This window comes from Pavona decussata, unplaced genomic scaffold, assembly GCF_977016875.1.
Source record: "Pavona decussata unplaced genomic scaffold, jaPavDecu1.1 SCAFFOLD_223, whole genome shotgun sequence".
In the NCBI taxonomy this organism is placed as follows: domain Eukaryota; kingdom Metazoa; phylum Cnidaria; class Anthozoa; order Scleractinia; family Agariciidae; genus Pavona; species Pavona decussata.
In genome coordinates, this window is record NW_028145628.1 from 1,841,452 (window position 1) to 1,860,433 (window position 18,982).

The 18,982-nt window shown below is 39.9% G+C and overlaps 3 protein-coding genes and 1 pseudogene across 3 annotated transcripts in view; 3 read left to right on the plus strand and 1 right to left on the minus strand.

The window, feature by feature from the left end:
• Window positions 1-18,982, minus strand: part of LOC146459084 (uncharacterized) — a 275,459-nt gene that overhangs the window by 93,934 nt on the left and 162,543 nt on the right. The window lies entirely within an intron of this gene.
• LOC146459089 (NCK-interacting protein with SH3 domain-like) lies at window positions 373-6,134 on the plus strand. The gene is made up of 5 exons (XM_085089713.1): window positions 373-458; window positions 2,255-2,335; window positions 5,082-5,210; window positions 5,812-5,904; window positions 6,040-6,134. The coding sequence occupies exons 2-5, from the start codon at window positions 2,263-2,265 to the stop codon at window positions 6,132-6,134; spliced, it is 390 nt and encodes a 129-aa protein (XP_084945839.1). The 5' UTR covers window positions 373-458; window positions 2,255-2,262.
• On the plus strand, window positions 6,125-18,593 carry LOC146459090 (ATP synthase subunit gamma, mitochondrial-like). The gene is made up of 6 exons (XM_085090017.1): window positions 6,125-6,199; window positions 7,417-7,632; window positions 14,618-14,753; window positions 15,752-15,822; window positions 17,884-18,039; window positions 18,413-18,593. The coding sequence occupies exons 1-6, from the start codon at window positions 6,160-6,162 to the stop codon at window positions 18,514-18,516; spliced, it is 723 nt and encodes a 240-aa protein (XP_084946143.1). The 5' UTR covers window positions 6,125-6,159; the 3' UTR covers window positions 18,517-18,593.
• On the plus strand, window positions 9,502-12,069 carry LOC146459091 (uncharacterized; annotated as a pseudogene).

Consider the following 18,982-nt stretch of genomic DNA (forward strand, 5'->3'; position numbering starts at 1 on the left):
GTCAGATGCCTTTTTTCAACAGTGACAGCCAAACGGTCATGTACTATGTTTGTAACATTGTACATTCATCTTAACTTTGAGTATTAATGTTCCTATGGAGCATGCAAACGGAGCTAAATTTTCAACAAGAAGATAAAAGAGACAGACAAACTAAAATATTTTGCTGGTTAGCACTCCTATAGGTTCTACTTCTTTTATTGAATTGTAGTTGACATGCAAAAATTCAGACAAATCCGAGCCTAATAAATGACATAGGTCAGTTATGCTCTCAGCTCTTCAATTTGTGTCTATAATTTTAAAGGTTAAGTTTCACATGTTTGTTTGTTTATATATGTAGTTATTTAATATTCAAGTTATACATTTCATTGTAGCTGGATGCTGATCCAGCTGTGTGTCGAGCAGTATTGAGGCAGGATGACTATGAATACATCAACATGCCTGTTGTTTACTTTCAAATGGTAAGTGTTCTACCCAGGTGCTTCACTCTGCCATTGTTATGAATGTCTTGTTATTTGATTTCGCAGTTGTTCATGTTGTCGTTACATTCTGTATGCATATTTTCATATTTGCGACACGAAAATTTCTCAGTCATATATATTTTTTCCTAGTTATAGCATTTCCGGACTCGACATCATACATGGGTTGAGTTTGTTGTTGGTTCTCGTCCTTGTTCCGAGGGTTTTTCTCCAGTTTTCCTCCCTCCACAAAAAACCAACATTTCCAAATTCCAATTCAATCTGGAATCTGAGGGCCACAGGTTTGTCAGTCGTTAGACTGTTAAGTGTCACCCTCGTTAAAACAAAGTTTATTTTTATTTGTTTGCATTGTTAGCAGTAGATGACTTGGTTTTGCTGTTATGCACAAAATGCTTTCCATGAGTCAGTATTGAGTAACAGATAAAGGTTATGATCAGTAGTAGTATTGGTGATGGTTTTGCTGATGTTGGTAATGATTGTGATGGTGATGGTGATGAAGTTTATGGTGAGGATGATGATGATGATGATGATGATGATGATGATGATGATGAGAGGATGAAGTGGACTACTGTTGATTCCTGATTGTGATATCTCGTTAGGGTCACAACAGTTTTCACTTCTTGCATTCAATCATGCACATCTCTTCTGTAGTGTTCCCTGCTAGCAGAGGCCTCTTATCCATTGTATTCTCTGAACTGACGGGCATGAGGAAAAGAGACCACTGCCCTGGGTCGAAATGGCGGTTGAATGAAAGTCTGTCACGACCCAGGGCAGAGGTCTCTTTTCATCGCGCCCATCAGTTCAGCGAATACAACGTAAAAGAGGCCTTTAACAGCAGGGAACTGTAGAATAGAGCTCTAATCCACATAGTTTTTATAAATATAGGAAGAAAGACGCACACTGCAGCGTCAACAGTTGGTTGAGATTTTTGGATGCATGTGTGGCTTAGAGAAGGAGATTCTGTCCCAGCTGTTGTGTTCTTTTCTACCTACAGAGCTGGCTATGGACATCGTGAATAGAAAAAATGGTAAGGAGTGTTTAGGACAATTATATTTTAGTGATCCTCACTTTTAATCAAAACCTTGAGCCACGACTGGGCTCTAAAATCAATTATAAGCTGTTTTCAGGCCTGAAGATTCTGTATGTGAAGCTGTAATCATCCACACTGTATACTGGGAAATGAAGTCTTTTGGCTCCTTTTTTTTCTCCTTTTTTTCATGTCACTATTAATATAATAATAATTGAAGGGCTGAGAGCATAACAGACCTATGTTGCATTTCAGATTGCTTTTTGTTTGTTTGTTTGTTTCTTACCGTTGCTTTGCGCTTTGTTTGCAATAAAAATCTATGATTATGGGCAAGATTTTCATTAAAGATTGCAGCAACATTTCCTGAAGGAATTCAAGGTTGCATGTAAAAACTCTGGTGAATCTAATCTAAAAAACAAAAAACAAAACGTGATCTGAAATGTCATTAGGTCAGGTGTGCTCCCAGCCCTTCAATTAGAAGAGATCATTTTCAGTTCAAAATTGCAAAACCTATGACTAAATTTCAAACCAAAACAGCTCAATAGCCATACCCATGGGGCCAGCAATAGGTGGTTTGCATTGCCGCCATGTTGGTGTAGAAAATAAAGGAAGATAACTCCCCAAAGAGAAAAGTCTTATTGTTCCTGTACACCAACATGACATCACATGCAAACCATCAGTAGGTTGTGAATAATAGTGATTAACCCCAGTAACACTCAGGTTTCACTGTGTGCGATGCTTAATATTACAGATCCTGTGATGCAGTGCCGCTGTGCTCTGTTGTTGACTATGGTATTTTCAACTGGAGAATCTGTTCCATTTACTCTGTATGGTAAGGCAGTCTTTTGTAGTGTCATATACATGGTTTGCTGATCATAGTATTGAATTATACATTGAGGTTGTCTTTGGGTTTCTTAAGGTTGTTGCTTACTAAAACAAAGATGTTTTTGCACAGTTTGTTACTATGTAGAACAAACATATCTTAGCAAAGATTGTTGGAATCCAAAAAGAAAATTAGAGGTTTTTATGCGTTTTTCAGAGATAACAATTATTGAGCTTCAATTTGGAGAAAAATTGATTTACATTCTTTTTAGAATATCTAATAATTTTCTAAAAAGCATTTTAAATACAGTCACAACAATATATTTTGTTGTTTTTGAAAGATGCACGGCTACTGTTTTCTTTTTAGATTTCAATAGGCCTTGCTAAGGTCTGGTTTTCCCACATAGTGAGAAGCTGAAAAAAATACAATCATCTGTATCTAGAGGCACTGTTCTTAACCCTTTCCCGCCCAAGAGTGCCATATGGCACAAGATGCAATTATGAGCTCAGTATTTGGTCAATTTGTGTGCAATTTGCACAACCAAAAGATCTTTATAAGATCTATAAATTGAAGGCATAAAATCATGCCCCCCTCCTATATGAGACTTGATTTACCACCCCTCAAACTTTTGGATTTTTTTTCCTTTGTACTTTAAGGGTCCAGTTGATATCTTACAACAAGCAAAGCACTGAGAGCTGTACATTAAATAAGCTATAGTTTAGGGGGATACCCAGTATGTACAACGAATAAGAAAATTTTCAATGTTTTTCTTCTTTCGTTTTGGACTTTTCTCACTCTAATATGTGACCTCCTCCATCTCTGTTTGTGTGATTTATAGCACACCCCAGAAAATACCTTTTAAATGGTATATCACATGTGGTCTCCCAGTTCATAGTTAGCGATTTAGAAAAATTCGCCATTTCCCTCGGACGGGAAAGGGTTAAGTGGATTAATGAGGAATAAGTTGAAGTAGCCTGTCAGCAGTTATAATATTTAAAGTACAGTACTTGACGTATCATTATTGAAAGGTTTGTTACATAACCAACCTTTAGTGCATAATTTGAGATAGCTTTTTGTTGTTTTAGCTTGGGAAGTGTTGCTCAAATGTTTTATCCACTGCTTTGCACTTCATTTTGTGATAAAACAGAAATCTTGTCCATCATCATAGGCTTTTATTTCAAACAAAGCGTAAAGCAACAGATCAAACATGGGGGCAACATTTCTTGAAGGAATTGAAGTCCACAGGCAAAAAAGCCAGTGAATCTATTAGCTAAAACAATAAAGGGATCTAAAATGCACTACAGCCTGTCAGGTATGCATATTTGAGACCTCTGTGAACAAAGATATGCCATTGATCCTATTCCGGAATAGGAATACATGCAGAGATAAAAAGAAATCCCTTTTAAGAGGTGTTAAGAGTTACTGGTTGGAGTAGTGACATAGTTGCTCTTAAGGACGGTGCCTACTTTTGCTACTGCGCATACGTTTTACGCATCTGGAGATACTCAAGTTTCCTATGGGTGGTGCCTACTAATACGGAGATATTTTTGCACGGTTTAAAACTAAGCGGAGAAAGTAGTCAAGAACTTAGCAAGTGCTCTTGGTATCCAAAATGAAAATTGGATTTCCTTAGCCCTTGCTAAGATCTGCTTTTCCCGCATAGTCATAAACCGCACAAAAATACTTCTGTATTAGTAGGCACTGTCCTTTTGAATAAATCATTATTATGTGTTTGAAAAAGTTTGCAGAAATGTCCTCCCAAAGTCACTTAAAAAGAGAAATCTAGTGCTCAGCTATTCCACTTATTCTTATTCTGGAACATACATGTAGTCAATCGTATAAAACTTATAAGTACAGTCAAACCTGTATTAAGCGGTCACCCTCGGGGAATGGCTATGTGACCGCTTAATACAGGTTTACCGCTTAATACAGGTTGTACAAAATACAGGTCAGAACACGGTGAAAATGCCATTTTATATTATGTAGTAAACAGCTTATGCGTAAAAGCGTTCAAAAATCACTCACTCGGTTAAAAGTAACTGCAACAATAACATGGTTTGAGAAAAATAGAACATAGAAAGGGACTAACAAAACAGTAACGTCAAGTTGATACGGCCGGTATTACAGCCGGTCGTTAGAAAAAGACATACTCCTAATCTTTTGAGTCTTGTCTTTTAAATCTATTTGTCCTTAGAAGATTTAAAAAATAATTAGATATCAATGTCTGTTGTTTAGGTTTCCGTAGTTTAATATCGTTAAGTATGCCATTCACTTTGCTTAATGCCAGAGAAAGTTCCTGGTGTCCGTTAAACTGGGATGACTTCTCGTGCAACTGGCTTAAACAGAAATTAACGAAAGAAGAATTCGATCCGCAATGATGACAAGACTTTTGACCAGTAATGTTCGAGTAATGTATTCGGCGATTTAATGATTTGTGAAAATAAGCAAGGAAATCAATTACCTGGTGTGCTATTTGTACTTGTATGAACTACTGTAGTATTTGAGTGGTTTCCTTTTACAAAGTGGCCGTTTAATACAGGTCAAGACAATTGAAACAGCTCGTCGGGACTTAGCAAAGGGTGACCGCGACCGCTTAATAGAGGTGACCTCTTAAAAGAGGTCAAAATTACAGTAATTAGGGAAGTAATTTTCGGGACTTTGACAACTGACCGCTTAATAGAGGGTGACCGCTTAATACAGGGCCGCTTAATACAGGTTCGACTGTATATTCTTTTTTTTTTTGTTCTGTAAACAGATCAGATTGATCATTCATTTGTGGATTTTCTTATTGAATCCATTGAAAGCACAGCAGATGATGATAAAGGTGAACAACTGGTGGACACATTTGTTCCTCTCGTCCTTGCATTCAACCAACACTTTGTAGGTATGACATATTATAAAAAAAACCCCTGCCATTTAACATCGTACACCCAGAATGTATGTGCTATTGAGTAGTTCCAGAAAATGTCCTTTCCACGCCCCCGCTCCCACCCCTTTGGAAATTCCAATTACCTTCATACTTTCCTTTAAATATTTTAGCCTTTGAGGGCCTCCCTGGGATTTCAAATCCCTTCTCTGGGAGGGGGTGGGGGGTGTCAATATTGACTACTTTTAATAAACAATTTCCTTCAATATAGATATTAAATAATAAAATAATTTCTATAGTGCTTAAATGTACATAAATTATTTTACGTGTAAAGCACTTTACAATTCAAAGAATAAGTTAAACAGTATATATGCAACAAATATTAGAAGCAAAATATTAATAAATGCAGTACAGTGGACAGTCTTAACCATTGCTGGCAATGAAATGGAAAAAATTGGCAAAATTAATTGCCCATGTCTGAAATCCCAGATACAGTATTCAGCAATTTCACCACAGTAGTTCATTTAGTTCAGTAATCTATAACCCTAGTTGGTAATGATCAAAGACTGTACCTATGGTTTAGCTGTTCTCATTTTCTCTGTTCCGTTTTTGTTGACAGATTTTCAGAGTAATATTGTGACGAGGGTTTTAGCTTCTCGTAGAGTTGCCAAAGTACTGAGTGAAAAAATCATGCTTCTTATCAATAGAGAAGGTTGGTGTAATCAAATGGTTAATGTCTGACTTTTAGCTTTAGTGTACGTTTGTTTTTCTTTGTTTTTCTCTTCATTCACTTTCCTGTCAGATTCATTGTCTTTTCCTGGCGAACAGATTATCCTTCATTTCACAGAGGACCCTACAGCAATGTTTCAGTATCCCAGAGCATGCCCTGACTCTGTGCTGAAGTTTCTCATGGATATCTTTTCTTCTGTGTGGTCACAGTGAAGTTAGTTGTCAAGTAGCAGCAAATATGAACCCTCTTCAAACTGAAGTCTTTAATGGGGGAAATAGTAAGAATCTAGTCCTAATTTAAAAAATGAGGATCTTTAAGTATGGTGCCTACTAATACAGCACTATTTTTGCGCGGTTTATGACATACCATACGGGAAAAGCAGATTTTAGCAAGGGCTATTGGAATCCACGCATTCTTCAGAGACAATTAAGCAACAATAATTCAAAAAAACTGTAAAATACAAAGCAATATGTAGCATTTTTTTCCATTTTGAAGCTTTATTATCTCTGGAAAAATGTATGGTTACCCCCAATTTTTTCTGATGTTTCAGAAACAATATGGAAACAACCCCAAAGACTTAAATGTTTAAAGTTACTTTCCCCAGCATAATGGGCCCTTTGCAGCTAATGATCACATGGTACATAATCCACCTTGCTGGGATGCAAGCTATACAATGGAACATCCAAAACAAAGTGACTTCATTCAGTCAAATTTGAATTTTCTTTGTTTTGGATGCCGTAGTGTGTAGCTTGCATCATAGCATGATGGATTTTGTACCATATGTAACTGTTAGCTGCAAAGGGCCCATTACATAGTGCTACACACCAGCACTGTTTAATCTTTGTTTCTGTACGTTGTACTAGTCAAGCATATAAAAGTAGAAGCATTTGTTCTTGTTTAGTCTAAGTGCACAGCCATAATTATTTTTGTTTTCTTACTGTGCCTGTCAATAACGTGGACTCTGAACGTCAAATGCAACTGATGATTTGCATGTTTTACTGCTGTCAATTGTAAATACAGTGACAACCGGCTGACCCCCAAAACATCAGCAACTGACAATGTGGATCCAAATCATCCATCACAGCACACAAACTTGAAATTTGTTTTCTTAGAGGTCTCCTGCAGTGATTAGCGGCAGTGAAAAGAGTATTGGTTGGTTGAATCTTGAACTTGAGGGTCCGCATGTTATTGTTATTGATGTAACATTCAACAACCTTTTTTGGTTTACTGTTTAGCAAAAAACAATTAGAATGTACAGTGTAGTAGTATAAAAATAATTAAATAAGGACCTCTTTTACTTCAATCAGAGAGTGGTGCTTTTTACATGTCTGATGTAAGACGAATGCTAGAGAAGTGGTTGAACCTCTTGTTAAACTTCATTGGTCAAGTTTATTGATCGATAGATGAGGCAAGGCTTCCCAAAAGATAGCTTTTGTTTTATAACCCAATTTTCTGTAACACCCCATCACCTACTCACTTTTTTTTTCTCTTTAGCTTTGTCTGAGAAGGTAGAGATCAAGCCAAGTGATGCAGAAAAAACACAACCAAACAACTTGATAGTAGTGTTGTCATCTGATCGTGGTTTGTGTGGTGGAATCCACTCTAACTTGGTCAAAGCTGTGAAAGCTACATTGGCAGAAAAAGAAGGAGAAAACACAAAGATTGTAGCATGTGGAGAAAAATCCAGACAACTCTTTCAGAGGACGCATGGTAGGCATAACCAATAATTTATTGTTTTTTTTTTTGTGTGTGTGTTTTTTTTTTGTCTTGTAAGTTAGCCCTTTCAAAATGTCTAAAGTGTGGTAATAACCAGAAAGATTTAATTACTGCTCTAAGTCCTAAGGATGAACGAAGTGGCAAATAATCTTTTGTAGGTAAAAAAATTGCTGGTGGCCAGTGCATTTTGATAGGGCTACAAGTACTGTATGTTTGTGAAGGACTGCACAATGCTTGAAAGGGCCTATTTTGGGATCCTCTCAAAATGCTTAATTGACCCCTCACGCTATCAGTTATTTATCTATCGTCAATCTTTGTAATTATCGAATGTATCAAGTAACCGTATACTTAACTTGATAACTTAGGATACCGTGTATTAGTTGGCTTTGTAATTATTGCAAGTAACATCACTGTGTTTGTGTATAGTAATTACTTTACAAGTATATTCGATTTTCTTTTGTTGAGCTATGTCTATTCCACGCACGTTAAGGAACAAGCCTCGCGTAAATTACGCTATATTAAATTCCGGATCGAACAGCATCTCTCCTTCACCAGAACAGCTTTCATTGGATCTGGGCTCTACCCCTCAAGTAAAGGATTTCGCTTCCACAGATCAACAAGAATTGGAGGCTTTGGAAGACGAGAAAGTTGCCTTGGCCGCCGAATTGCAACGCTTGCAACAGCTTAAATCTGTCCAAGACAAGAAGAAAGAGGTGGAGGAGTTGCATGAGGCGGTCTCTAAGCTTCAGCTGGAACATTCACCTACTCGCCTTACTGCGGCTCACGCGAGGCAAGGGGTGAGCAAAAAGGATCGAAAGGTTCCCTTTAAGACTGTCAAAACCGAGCCTATGGTGAGTCTCGCGAATCTACGCCAAATGGAATCATTAACTCAGGAGGTCGACAAGAAGATGAAACATTTTGGCCTTGCTGATTCTTCTGACGAGGGTCAGTCAACCTCAACTGTTGATTCCTTTAGCAGCGATGACGAGAGATCCAAGGATGCTAAGGCTCGAGGTAAGCGGCGTAAAAAATTAAAGTCTGGAAAAACGGCTAAGATAACTACCCGCATCGTTAACCCTCAGATCTGGCCACATAGCGACCTCAGTTTAACGCATGTCTCTAAGGAAGTCTCTTATGATGACTTGACTATCGAGGAGTTTACTGCTGGTTACTGTTCAATTCTTAAGAATTCTCGTATATCCGAAGAAGAGAAAGCGGCGCGGATATCACATCTGTATGACTTAATGTATTTGGCCATGCATTACGAGTGGCTGCCGTTCGACGATTTCACGCGGCCGTTTTAATTGAGATAGAACGAGGTCAGATTCATTGGGGAGACTCTTTTAATCACCTTGAAAGGCTCTCTTTTCACGATCAAGCCAAAAAGAATGTTCAGTCGAAATCGCCAAAAAGTACAATCCAACCCTGTGCTGTTTTGCCGCGATTATCAACGGGGCAAATGCCGCTCTGATAAGGATCATTACAGTTCGGTCAGGGGCACCAAGCGGTGGCTACAACACATTTGTGCGAAGTGTTGGATCAGTTCTCGCACTGTGGAACGGCATCCGGAATTTTCTTCATCTTGCCCTTTTGGTGAATCAGCACAGGAGAGCAACTCTGCTTCATTGAGTTCTTCCAGGGTAATGGGCTCCTGGTTCTTCGCATTGACTACTCGCATCGAACTTTGGCCTTTCGCAGACAGTCACTTATTGTCTGTGTATTGATCAGGATAATGACTCTGTGGTTTATGATCGTTGTCAGGAATCCCCTTTTGATTTCACCGTTTACCGCCTGTGTGGTTCTCAGGATGACCGCTCTTTATTTTCTATTGATGGATCCGTTTGTGATAACAGTTTTCGTGCTATGGATTCCGCAGTTTTGGATCGCTCATTTACTGATTCGGGGATTCGTGAGTTTTCTTTTCGTGACTGTCAGGTTCACACTATTCCTGTTTTTGACGTTATCAATGTTGATATCTCCCTCTTTGATGTTGCGATCTCATCGGATTGCGGAGAGATAAGCACTGGACTTCGTGACTTTGTGGGTTCCCCCTTTCGAGGGGTTACCCCTTTCGATTCTCCACAACATGACTTTGGAGTGTCTTTATGTGAAGATCACGCTTCTGTTAATGCTACCCTTGACCCTGTGACGTTTCCTGCAACAGCTCGTGACTTTGTGCCGCATTCCCCTTTTTCCGGGGACCAATTTTTTGGAATCTCAAATCTTCAATTTGCGGTTTCTCTCCATGACAACAATGCATCTCATGACTCTGTGAGTGTTACTGATTATGATGACCGTCAGAACACCCGTGTTGCCACAAATCGTGACTTTGTGCACTTTTCTGGAACCTCAAATCGTGACTTTGCGGTTTCCATTCATGACAACAAGCCTCCTCTTGACTCTGTGAGTGTTCCGGTTTGTGACAATCACCAGAACACCCGTGTCGACACAAATCGTGACTTTGTGCCGCGTTCAGTTATTCCCGGGGATCAGTTTTATGAAATCTCCAATCGTGACTTTGTGGTTTCTTTTCATGACAACCACACAACTCGTGACTCTGTGAGTGTTCCTGATTATGTCAATCATCAGAATACTATGTGTGACACTGTGGTTTTTGCTTCTTCTGAAGATCTTCAATCGCCGTGCGACGTTAATGTTCAGTCTGTTCTGGAAGGTAATGCTTTTGACATTTCCACTCGTGACTGTGTGTTTTCTACTGATTCAAGTCCCAGCGATAGATTCACACTAGCTTCCCCCGACCCTCTTAATTATTTCGTTTTCTTACATGAAGCCGTCGCGTTCACTGGATTGCCTAATTACAAGTGTCGCCGTATCCCTATTTTTACTCATTTACGCCTTGACACATGGGATGATCTGTTAGTTGATTATCATGATAATATTATTTGCGAGTATTTGCGCTATGGGTGGCCCGTGAATTAAGACTATGCCACATGCGGTTTTCCACGAACTCACCGTGGTGCGTTGAATTATCCTACGGCTGTGTCGACCTATCTCCGAGACGAAATTTCGGTCGGAGCGATAGCTGGTCCGTTTTCAGAGATCCCGTTTTCTACCGGCCAAATGGCACTTTCTCCTTTGAACTCTGTCCCGAAGGGTGATGGTGCAGAACGCAGAATTATTCTCGATTTAAGTTGGCCTTCTGGTTCGTCCGTTAATGCAGGAATTTCTTGTGACGAATACGATGGGCAGCTTTTTCATTTGTGCTATCCTACGGTCGATCATATCGCGGAGCTCGTGGTCAAGCACGGTGTCGGATGTCACATTTTCAAGCGTGATCTTCGCCGGGCTTACCGTCAATTTCCTGTTGACCCCTTTGATTATCCGTTATTGGGTTATCGTTGGGAGGATCTCTTGTACTTTGACACGGTATTGCCGATGGGTCTTCGTTCTTCCGCAATGGCTTGTCAGCGCATAACGTCCGCCGTTTGTTTTCTTTGTTCGTAATCTGGGTTCGACGTTCTCAATTACTTAGATGATTTCATGGGGGTGGCTCCCAAGGATCTTGCACGGGACTCGTATGATTTTCTCGGGGGCCTTTTGTCTCGGCTGGGCTTGACTGAATCATCCGCCAAAGCCATTCCTCCCGGTACGGTAGTCTCTTGTCTCGGAGTACAATTTGACACTGTAAATATGACGATGTCTGTGCCCCCTTCCCGACTGGCGGAGATAACTTCTTTATTAGCGAGTTGGCGTATCCGCAAGTCTTGTACGAAAACTGCCTTGCAATCGCTAGTAGGGAAACTTATGTTTGTGGCTAAGTGCGTTCGTCAAAGCCGGATCTTTGTTTCACGTATTCTTGATGTACTTCGTTCGATCCAGTCTCCCACCCATCATGTCCGTTTAACAGCTGAATTTCGAAAGGATATTCGTTGGTGGCAACTTTTTCTTCCACTTTACGATGGCGTCTCGGTGATCCCCACATCCCCCTGGTCGGCGCCTGATGAAGTTTTCGCCACCGATGCCTGTTTAAGTGGGTGTGGTGGGTTGTCTTCTACCGAGTACTTTCATTCTCCTTTTCCAAGTTTTGTATCTTCAATTTGTTCCGCAATTCATCATCTCGAGCTTCTTACTGTGATGGTCGCTGTGCGTTTATGGGGTCAACGTTGGCACGGTCGCCGCATTCAGCTTTTCTGCGATAATGAAGCCGTGGTTTCGGTTATTAACACGGGTCGTACTAGGGATATCGTCCTGGCGACCTGTTTGCGCGAAATCTGGTTGCAGTCAGCCCAGGGGGAGTTTGAATTGCGCGCGGTCCATCTCTCTTCTCAAGCTAATCGCACCGCGGACCACCTGTCGCGTTGGCATATTTCCGATTATTATCGCTCCACGCTCTTACGGGAACAGTCTCTCTCTAACCTTACTTTGGTGCATCTTCCTCCGGACATTTTCAAGTTTGATGACGCCCTTTAATTGTTTTCTTTTGCAGAGCACCATCTCCGTGTTCTTCGACGTGGCTTGCAGGAGACTCGTCGAGCGGCCTTTGCCGCAGGAACGCACAAAAATCATCAGACTCAATGGCGGGCCTTTTTACTGTTTTGTAGTTATTTTCAATTGACTCCTATGCCCGCCAGCCTCGAGACTCTTGCATTATATTGCCAGTTTCTAAGCCGCAGCATGATACCAGCTTCTGTGCGGAATTATCTTAGTGGAGTTAAACTTCTCCATCTTTTAGCTGGCGAGGACATTACCGTTTTTAAAAGTTATGAATTGACGATTCTCTTAAGGGGATTAGACCGTCTGGCGCAGCATGTGCCTAATAGGGCGCCTCCAGTCACCCCAGATAATTTGTTGCAGTTAGTATCATTAGTAGATTTCACAAACCCAGTGGAGGTCACTTTTATGTCCGCTTTCCTTTGTACGTTTTTCTTACTAGCTAGAGTTTCGAACATAGTTCCTAGCACTGTTTCGTCTTTTCAACCTTCTATGCATTTGTGTCGAAGGGACATTGTACCTACTTCTACAGGTCTAGTAGTTTTATTTAAGCATACGTTCGGGAAAAGGCGTCTTTTGTTACCATTACTGCGTATGCCTCAGTCCCCTCTCTGCCCAGTGCAGATGTACGAGCTTATGTGTTCTCTCGTACCTGCCCCCCCCCTCAGTCTCCCGCCTTTTTACTCCCCACAAAGGCCGGTCACACCGTTTCTGTTACAAAATCGCAATTTGTTTCCTTTTTTCGGGACCTTCTTCGTCAGGCAGGTATTCCGGATTATCGCACGTTTCGGGGTCACTCATTTCGACGGGGGGCCGCTTCTTGGGCTTTTCGTTTAGGTGTTTCAGGGGAAATCATCCAAGTTTATGGGGACTGGGCCTCTGACGCTTACAAGTCTTATTTAGAGATGTCCATGGCGTCCAAGCTGCGGCTAGCCTATCGTATGCGTCAAGTTTTAAGCTAGTTTTTATTGATCTTCCTTTGGGGGTTTGGTTTTTGGCGGGTCAGAGAGGTTTATTCAGCGATTTGTATGTTACTTTAGATTTGCTAGCTTCGCGAATAAACTTCTCTCTCAGCCAACAAAGGAATCTCTGTTTTATTTGTTATTTGTTTTGCGTTACCCTGGGGGAATTAAGGGCATATCTCTTACTGTTTGGATGAAGTCAAGGGAAATTTTAAGTAATTCACAGAACTATATGGTCACTGATATTTAAACATGGTTCACTAGATGTTATTTCTCATCAAAGTTGGGATTTTGCCTGATACAGTACGTTTGTGTAAGTTGTAGTAGATATTGGCTGATATCTGAGTGTTATTTACAGCTCTGGTACTAATTGTTCATAGAGTGGATAACTGTATCCAGCGATTAAGTTGCTATCCATCAGAGAAAATGTATTAGTTAAAATATATTTTTTCCGCTGGATAGTGATTTATCAGATGGATAGAGTTATTAGCTCTTTGAACAACCAGGACCTGTTGTTCCAACTTTCTAGCTGGCCTCCAGCAAACAGCAATTCTGATTTATATGGGATTAAATGTAATTTAACTTAGTTAACGACTTGGAGCAAGTTTGCTTATTGGTGGCATAGGGAGGCATTAGCGTTTATTGGCGTATAGTTTGAGCACGGGTGGCACATTAGCGTTTGGGCCTTTGTTGTTACATTACTGTTGGGGCCTGGTTCAGGTCTGCAGGCAGTTGCGTGGCCAGCGGTATTCTCTTGCAGTTTAGGCGTGCTCCTTTGCACGTGCTCGGAAATTTACTCTACTCAGCGTTTTTCGTGGCGTGGCTAGTTTATCGCGTTTTCAGGGGCTTTTCTTTCCCTGCCTTCCCTCCCGGTAGTGTTACCTTGTTATTGCTTGGGATTTGTTGGGGGTTGGATAGGGTTAGGGTTAGTTCGTTGTCTTATATACTTATTATTTTTCCACTGAGCTCCTAGTCTCAGTGTGACGGGTGCCAGGGTTGGGGCTGGGTTGCGGGCGGGGCTGGTCGCTAGGTTGTGGGTAGGGCAGGCTTATGGGGTGTTCTGCCTACCTGGGTTTGGGTTGGCGGTACCAGCCCCTGGCTCCTGGGCACCCAACCTCCATTTGCGACATAGGTGTTAATTTAGGTTCAATACAAAGTTGTAGTCTTACTCATTCAAAACTAAAACTCAGGAAAGCAAACAGCAAGTAGTTACAATTTCTTATTGGCCCTTCTGTGTCCTCAGATTGGACACAGAAGTATCAAGTCTATATGGTTATTCAACTTATTTTATCACGTAAATGTCTTATCACATGTAGATGTCATGGCAAAAGCCAGTAAAGAATGTCTGTAAACTGGCACCCTACGGTGAACCAACTAAGCAGTGGAAATTTTAACTATTGTTGTAACGTTTTTGCTTCACGCTTGTATATACAGAATACAAACTTGCACATGTACTTAGGAATAAAATTGATAAAATTGCCAGTAAAATTGAGTTGCACTGTTGCCCATGTCTTTGTAACCTATTAAGAACAACAGAAATTGATTGATTTTTTTTTTTTTCACAGCCGACAACTTGCTGATGAGTTTTTCAGAAATTGGCAAAAAGCCACCTCAGTTTTGCGAAGCTACATTTATAGCGCAGGAGATCTTAGACGGTGGATTTCAGTTTGCCATGGGAGAGATGTACTACAACTGGTTCAAGTAAGGTCAAACTCATGTTTAGGTTCATCAAGGACAACAAGCTTCCTGACGTCATTAAATTTTATAGCTGTCAACTTTTTTATGATGAAGATGGAAAGCCTTCCAATTTCACCCTGACCCTAGTACCTGAGCAACATAGTTATGCCACTCGAATTACTTCCCTACAGCATCTGAATCCTATTATTGGATGCTATTACTGGAATGATATTCCTATATCTAGTCGTCAAAAACCAACAAAACAACTACTTAAACAAGCTCTCTTCCAGTATTTAATTTTGCTCAGTATTACTCTAGTTCGCCTCAAGGCTAAAACAGAGACACATAAGATACACAGTTCATGTTGTGCTAGCTACAAAGGAGCTCTTGTTGATAAAACACTATAATGCAAATTCTTAACATACATGTAGAGCTGTTTTCGATTCAGTGTGGAAAGTAATTTTGCATTTGCATTGCTATGGTCTGTGATTGGTTAAGAAAACTTAAGCCACTTTCTCAACCAATTGGAAATAGCCAAACCAAAACCAATTGTGTTTTCGCCGCATGCGTTTTCCTACATTTGGGGCCAATTACATGTATTTGCTTAGAATTCTGATCGGCTCATGGTGTTGTTTACATCTGTTGCGATTGGCCAGAGTAATTACTTTGGTTTTGGTTTTAAGACACTCAATAGGAAATTGCTCTATGATCAAAACAAGTTACAGTCAACTTCCTTTATAATTATTGCGGAAAATATAAAATATATATAAAAAAAGGCAAGTTAAAGTAATTTATATGGCTGAACATTGTTGCATGAGATGTGAAGTTTAACCCTCAATACATGTACAATATAACCTTGAGTTTCTGTGTTGTGCTAATTTCAGCCTTCTGTCATGTTCATTACAGCTGAGCTTTCCTTGACTTTTTCTGTTGTAAGATGATGCACTATGATGAAATGTTTATTCACTGCATATATTGTGCTTGGAAACCACAGATGTGTTGATTTGTTATTTTTTCTGTAGGTCTGTGGTGTCATACAACACGCTCACCAAGCCTCTTCTCTCATTTGACACCCTAAATGCCGCTTCAGGAGGTCAGTTTCTTAGTACAATACTACATACTTGCCTGTGTCAGAATTAACCCTTTCAGCCCCAGTGTGCAGTTCCAGAAAAAAATCCATAGCATGCAATACTACATACTTGCCTGCTTTAGAATTAACCCTTTCAGCCCCAGTGCGCAGTTCCAGAAAAAAATCCATAGCATGCAATACTACATATATACTTGCCTGCTTTAGAATTAACCCTTTCAGCCCCAGTGTGCAGTTCCAGAAAAAATCCATAGCATGCAATACTACATACTTGCCTGCTTTAGAATTAACCCTTTTAGCCCCAGTGTGCAGTAACAGAAAAAAATCCATAGCATGCAATACTACATATATACTTGCCTGCTTTAGAATTAACCCTTTTAGCCCCAGTGTGCAGTAACAGAAAAAAATCCATAGCATGCAATACTACATACTTGCATGCTTTAGAATTAACCCTTTTAGCCCCAGTGTGCAGTAACAGAAAAAAATCCATAGCATGCAATACTACATACTTGCCTGCTTTAGAATTAACCCTTTCAGCCCCAGTGTGCAGTTCCAGAAAAAATCCATAGCATGCAATACTACATACTTGCCTGCTTTAGAATTAACCCTTTTAGCCCCAGTGTGCAGTAACAGAAAAAAATCCATAGCATGCAATACTACATACTTGCCTGCTTTAGAATTAACCCTTTCAGCCCCAGTGTGCAGTTACAGAAAAAATCCATACCCACTCCATTGAAGGTCGTCAGAAATTACTAGGGGAAGGGGGGTTTTAAAAGTCAAATTTTAGTAGCAAAGTGTGAAGCTAAACAAGAATTTTCTGGGGGAGTGTGTGTGTGTGGGAGGGGAGGGGAAAGGCATACAAAACAAAAACCTTCCATGGGGGGAGTATGGATATTTTCTGGAACTGCACAATATCATCATCTATATTCTCAGGACTCACAGTCCTCCATATATTTCTTATGTTACTAGTTGGAAGATTTTATCTAAAAAATCAAGGAATTTTATCTTTGATGATTATTTCCTTTATTCTACTGACTTACCGGTAAATGTTTAATCAAACGGCAATGTTGTAAGGAGAAGTAATATAGTGGTCATCGCTGATGCTTAAGTTAAGGATTAAGGGAGCTACTTTCTGCTGAGTTAAAAAAAGAATACTGTAACAATTCAATTCAGTACCCACCTTCCAACAAGCATTCCCCTTCTTATGACCATTTCCCTTGAATGTTGTTTTGTTAACAAGTGCTCCTATTCCTATAAACACCTTCTGTCTTGTACATTGTACGTTCTCTCTGGATCTTGAGTTTCATTTTGTTCATATCCATCTCTAATCCAGTAATAACCGTGACCCATGCAGTAATGGAATCACAGGATCAACTACTGTCATTTAGTTTTCCATTTTTGTTTTGTTTGAATTCTGAAAGTTTTGTAATATTGAAGACAGTGTTTTAGAAAAGACAAGCAAAATAATGTTTTCTGACTATCTGAACTCATGTTTTTACAGTGACTGTTGTTTGTATTGTATTTCTATTATTGTTCTTCAAAGTGTTTTAATGCACTCCAGCGTTAATGTCAAAAATAATAAATAAGTAAAGTAAGTAAAGTGAAGCAATTGTCAATAATATGGGGAGTGCTTGTGCAATCTCCAAAGCCAGAGGCTCATGATATCGTGATTCACAATAATCCTGATAAAATTGGAATTTGGAAATGTTGGTTTTTGTGAAGAGGGGGAAACTGGAGTACCCAGAGAAAAACCTCTCAGAGCAAGGATGAGAACCAAGAACAAACTCTATCCACATATGACACAGAGTCATGGAATGGAACCTGGGCTACAATGGTGGGAGGCAAGTGCTCTTACCACTATGCCATCCCTGACCCCCAAATTTACCCCATCTGTAATAATAATTGCCTCCTCTCAGATATTATAAACACCCTACCCTCAGCTGCTGGAAGTAAATTAGCACCGGAGGCAAGAAATCGAGTTATTATTGTATTCCTTTTTCATAACCAAACTGCATTCTTCATTCAACTGATGTGTATTCATCTAATATCTTGAAATTTTGCTTTCAGATGTGCTCAGCACGTATGATGATCTTGATTCGGATGTAATACAGAGCTACTCAGAGTTTTCTCTTGCTAGTCTTCTGTTTTACGGCATGAAGGAAGGAGCCTGCAGCGAGCAGAGTTCACGCATGACAGCCATGGACAGTGCTAGCAAAAATGCTGGTATGTTACTACAATCATACTCCTTGTCTAATTATAACTTGGCAGTTATTTCCTAGTCAAGCAAATGAGACAGCACCCTGCTCTGTGTATGTCTGAACCCACGCAACATGGGTCAGCTGCCTCAGCTGTTACCTTATAGTCAGTTGCATCACTATGAATTTTTGAACAACTGAGAAAGAAGTCACAGGCAGTAAAAAACCATTTGTTTTTCTTCAGGGCATATGGCTTTGAGATGCTTCGAATCCACCATTTGTAACATAATCACAAGACAAATTGCAGTATTATGAGTAAAAATTGACAATAGCCCTTGTTTCAAGTTGTCTTATTTTGGAGTAAGAATGAGCTTTTCAAACCATGTGTTGTATTTCCACAGGTGAAATGATTGACAAGTTGACACTCACATACAACCGAACACGTCAAGCTGTCATCACAAAGGAGTTGATTGAGATTATTTCAGGGGCGGCTGCTCTAGATTAGACAGTTTAAACTTTTTATTGAAGCTGAGTGTTGATTAGTGTTGGTAACAGTTGGAAATAAACAATTCTTTGAGAACATTTTCCTTGTGTTTTGATTTGTAATCATGACGTAGATAGAAGTCAAAACAGGTGAATCAAAGAACTGGCTAAAGAGAAATCTGTGAAGAAAACTAAAAAGTAAATCAGAAAAGACAAGTTGGTAGGCTTTTTCTCTTTTTAAACCTGTTTTAACGTTCCCTCTGCGCAGATCTGTTCCCCTTGGTCAATTTAAAGGTTCAGAGCAGAGCCATTGTATGTTAAATGGTGCATAATTTCTTTTCAATAACAAAGCCCCATATTTTAATTCCAACTGACGCAAAAACCCTTGCTAGTGACCAAGTCTGCCCAATATCCATCAAAAGATGGTGTTTATACCCTTTTTTCACAATTTCATATCCATTTTCAGACCCTGTCTCTAAGATCCATAC

Bases quoted from the DNA above. Each gene is read 5' to 3' on its own strand.
- LOC146459089 (XM_085089713.1), top strand. From the start codon at position 2,263: ATGCAGTGCCGCTGTGCTCTGTTGTTGACTATGGTATTTTCAACTGGA. The intron at 2,336-5,081 runs GTAAGGCAGTCT...TTCTGTAAACAG, and splicing joins TGTTCCATTTACTCTGTATG to ATCAGATTGATCATTCATTT. The intron at 5,905-6,039 runs GTTGGTGTAATC...TTCATTTCACAG, and splicing joins GCTTCTTATCAATAGAGAAG to AGGACCCTACAGCAATGTTT.
- LOC146459090 (XM_085090017.1), top strand. From the start codon at position 6,160: ATGAACCCTCTTCAAACTGAAGTCTTTAATGGGGGAAATA. The intron at 14,754-15,751 runs GTAAGGTCAAAC...TTTTTTCTGTAG, and splicing joins ATGTACTACAACTGGTTCAA to GTCTGTGGTGTCATACAACA. The intron at 15,823-17,883 runs GTCAGTTTCTTA...TTTTGCTTTCAG, and splicing joins CCTAAATGCCGCTTCAGGAG to ATGTGCTCAGCACGTATGAT.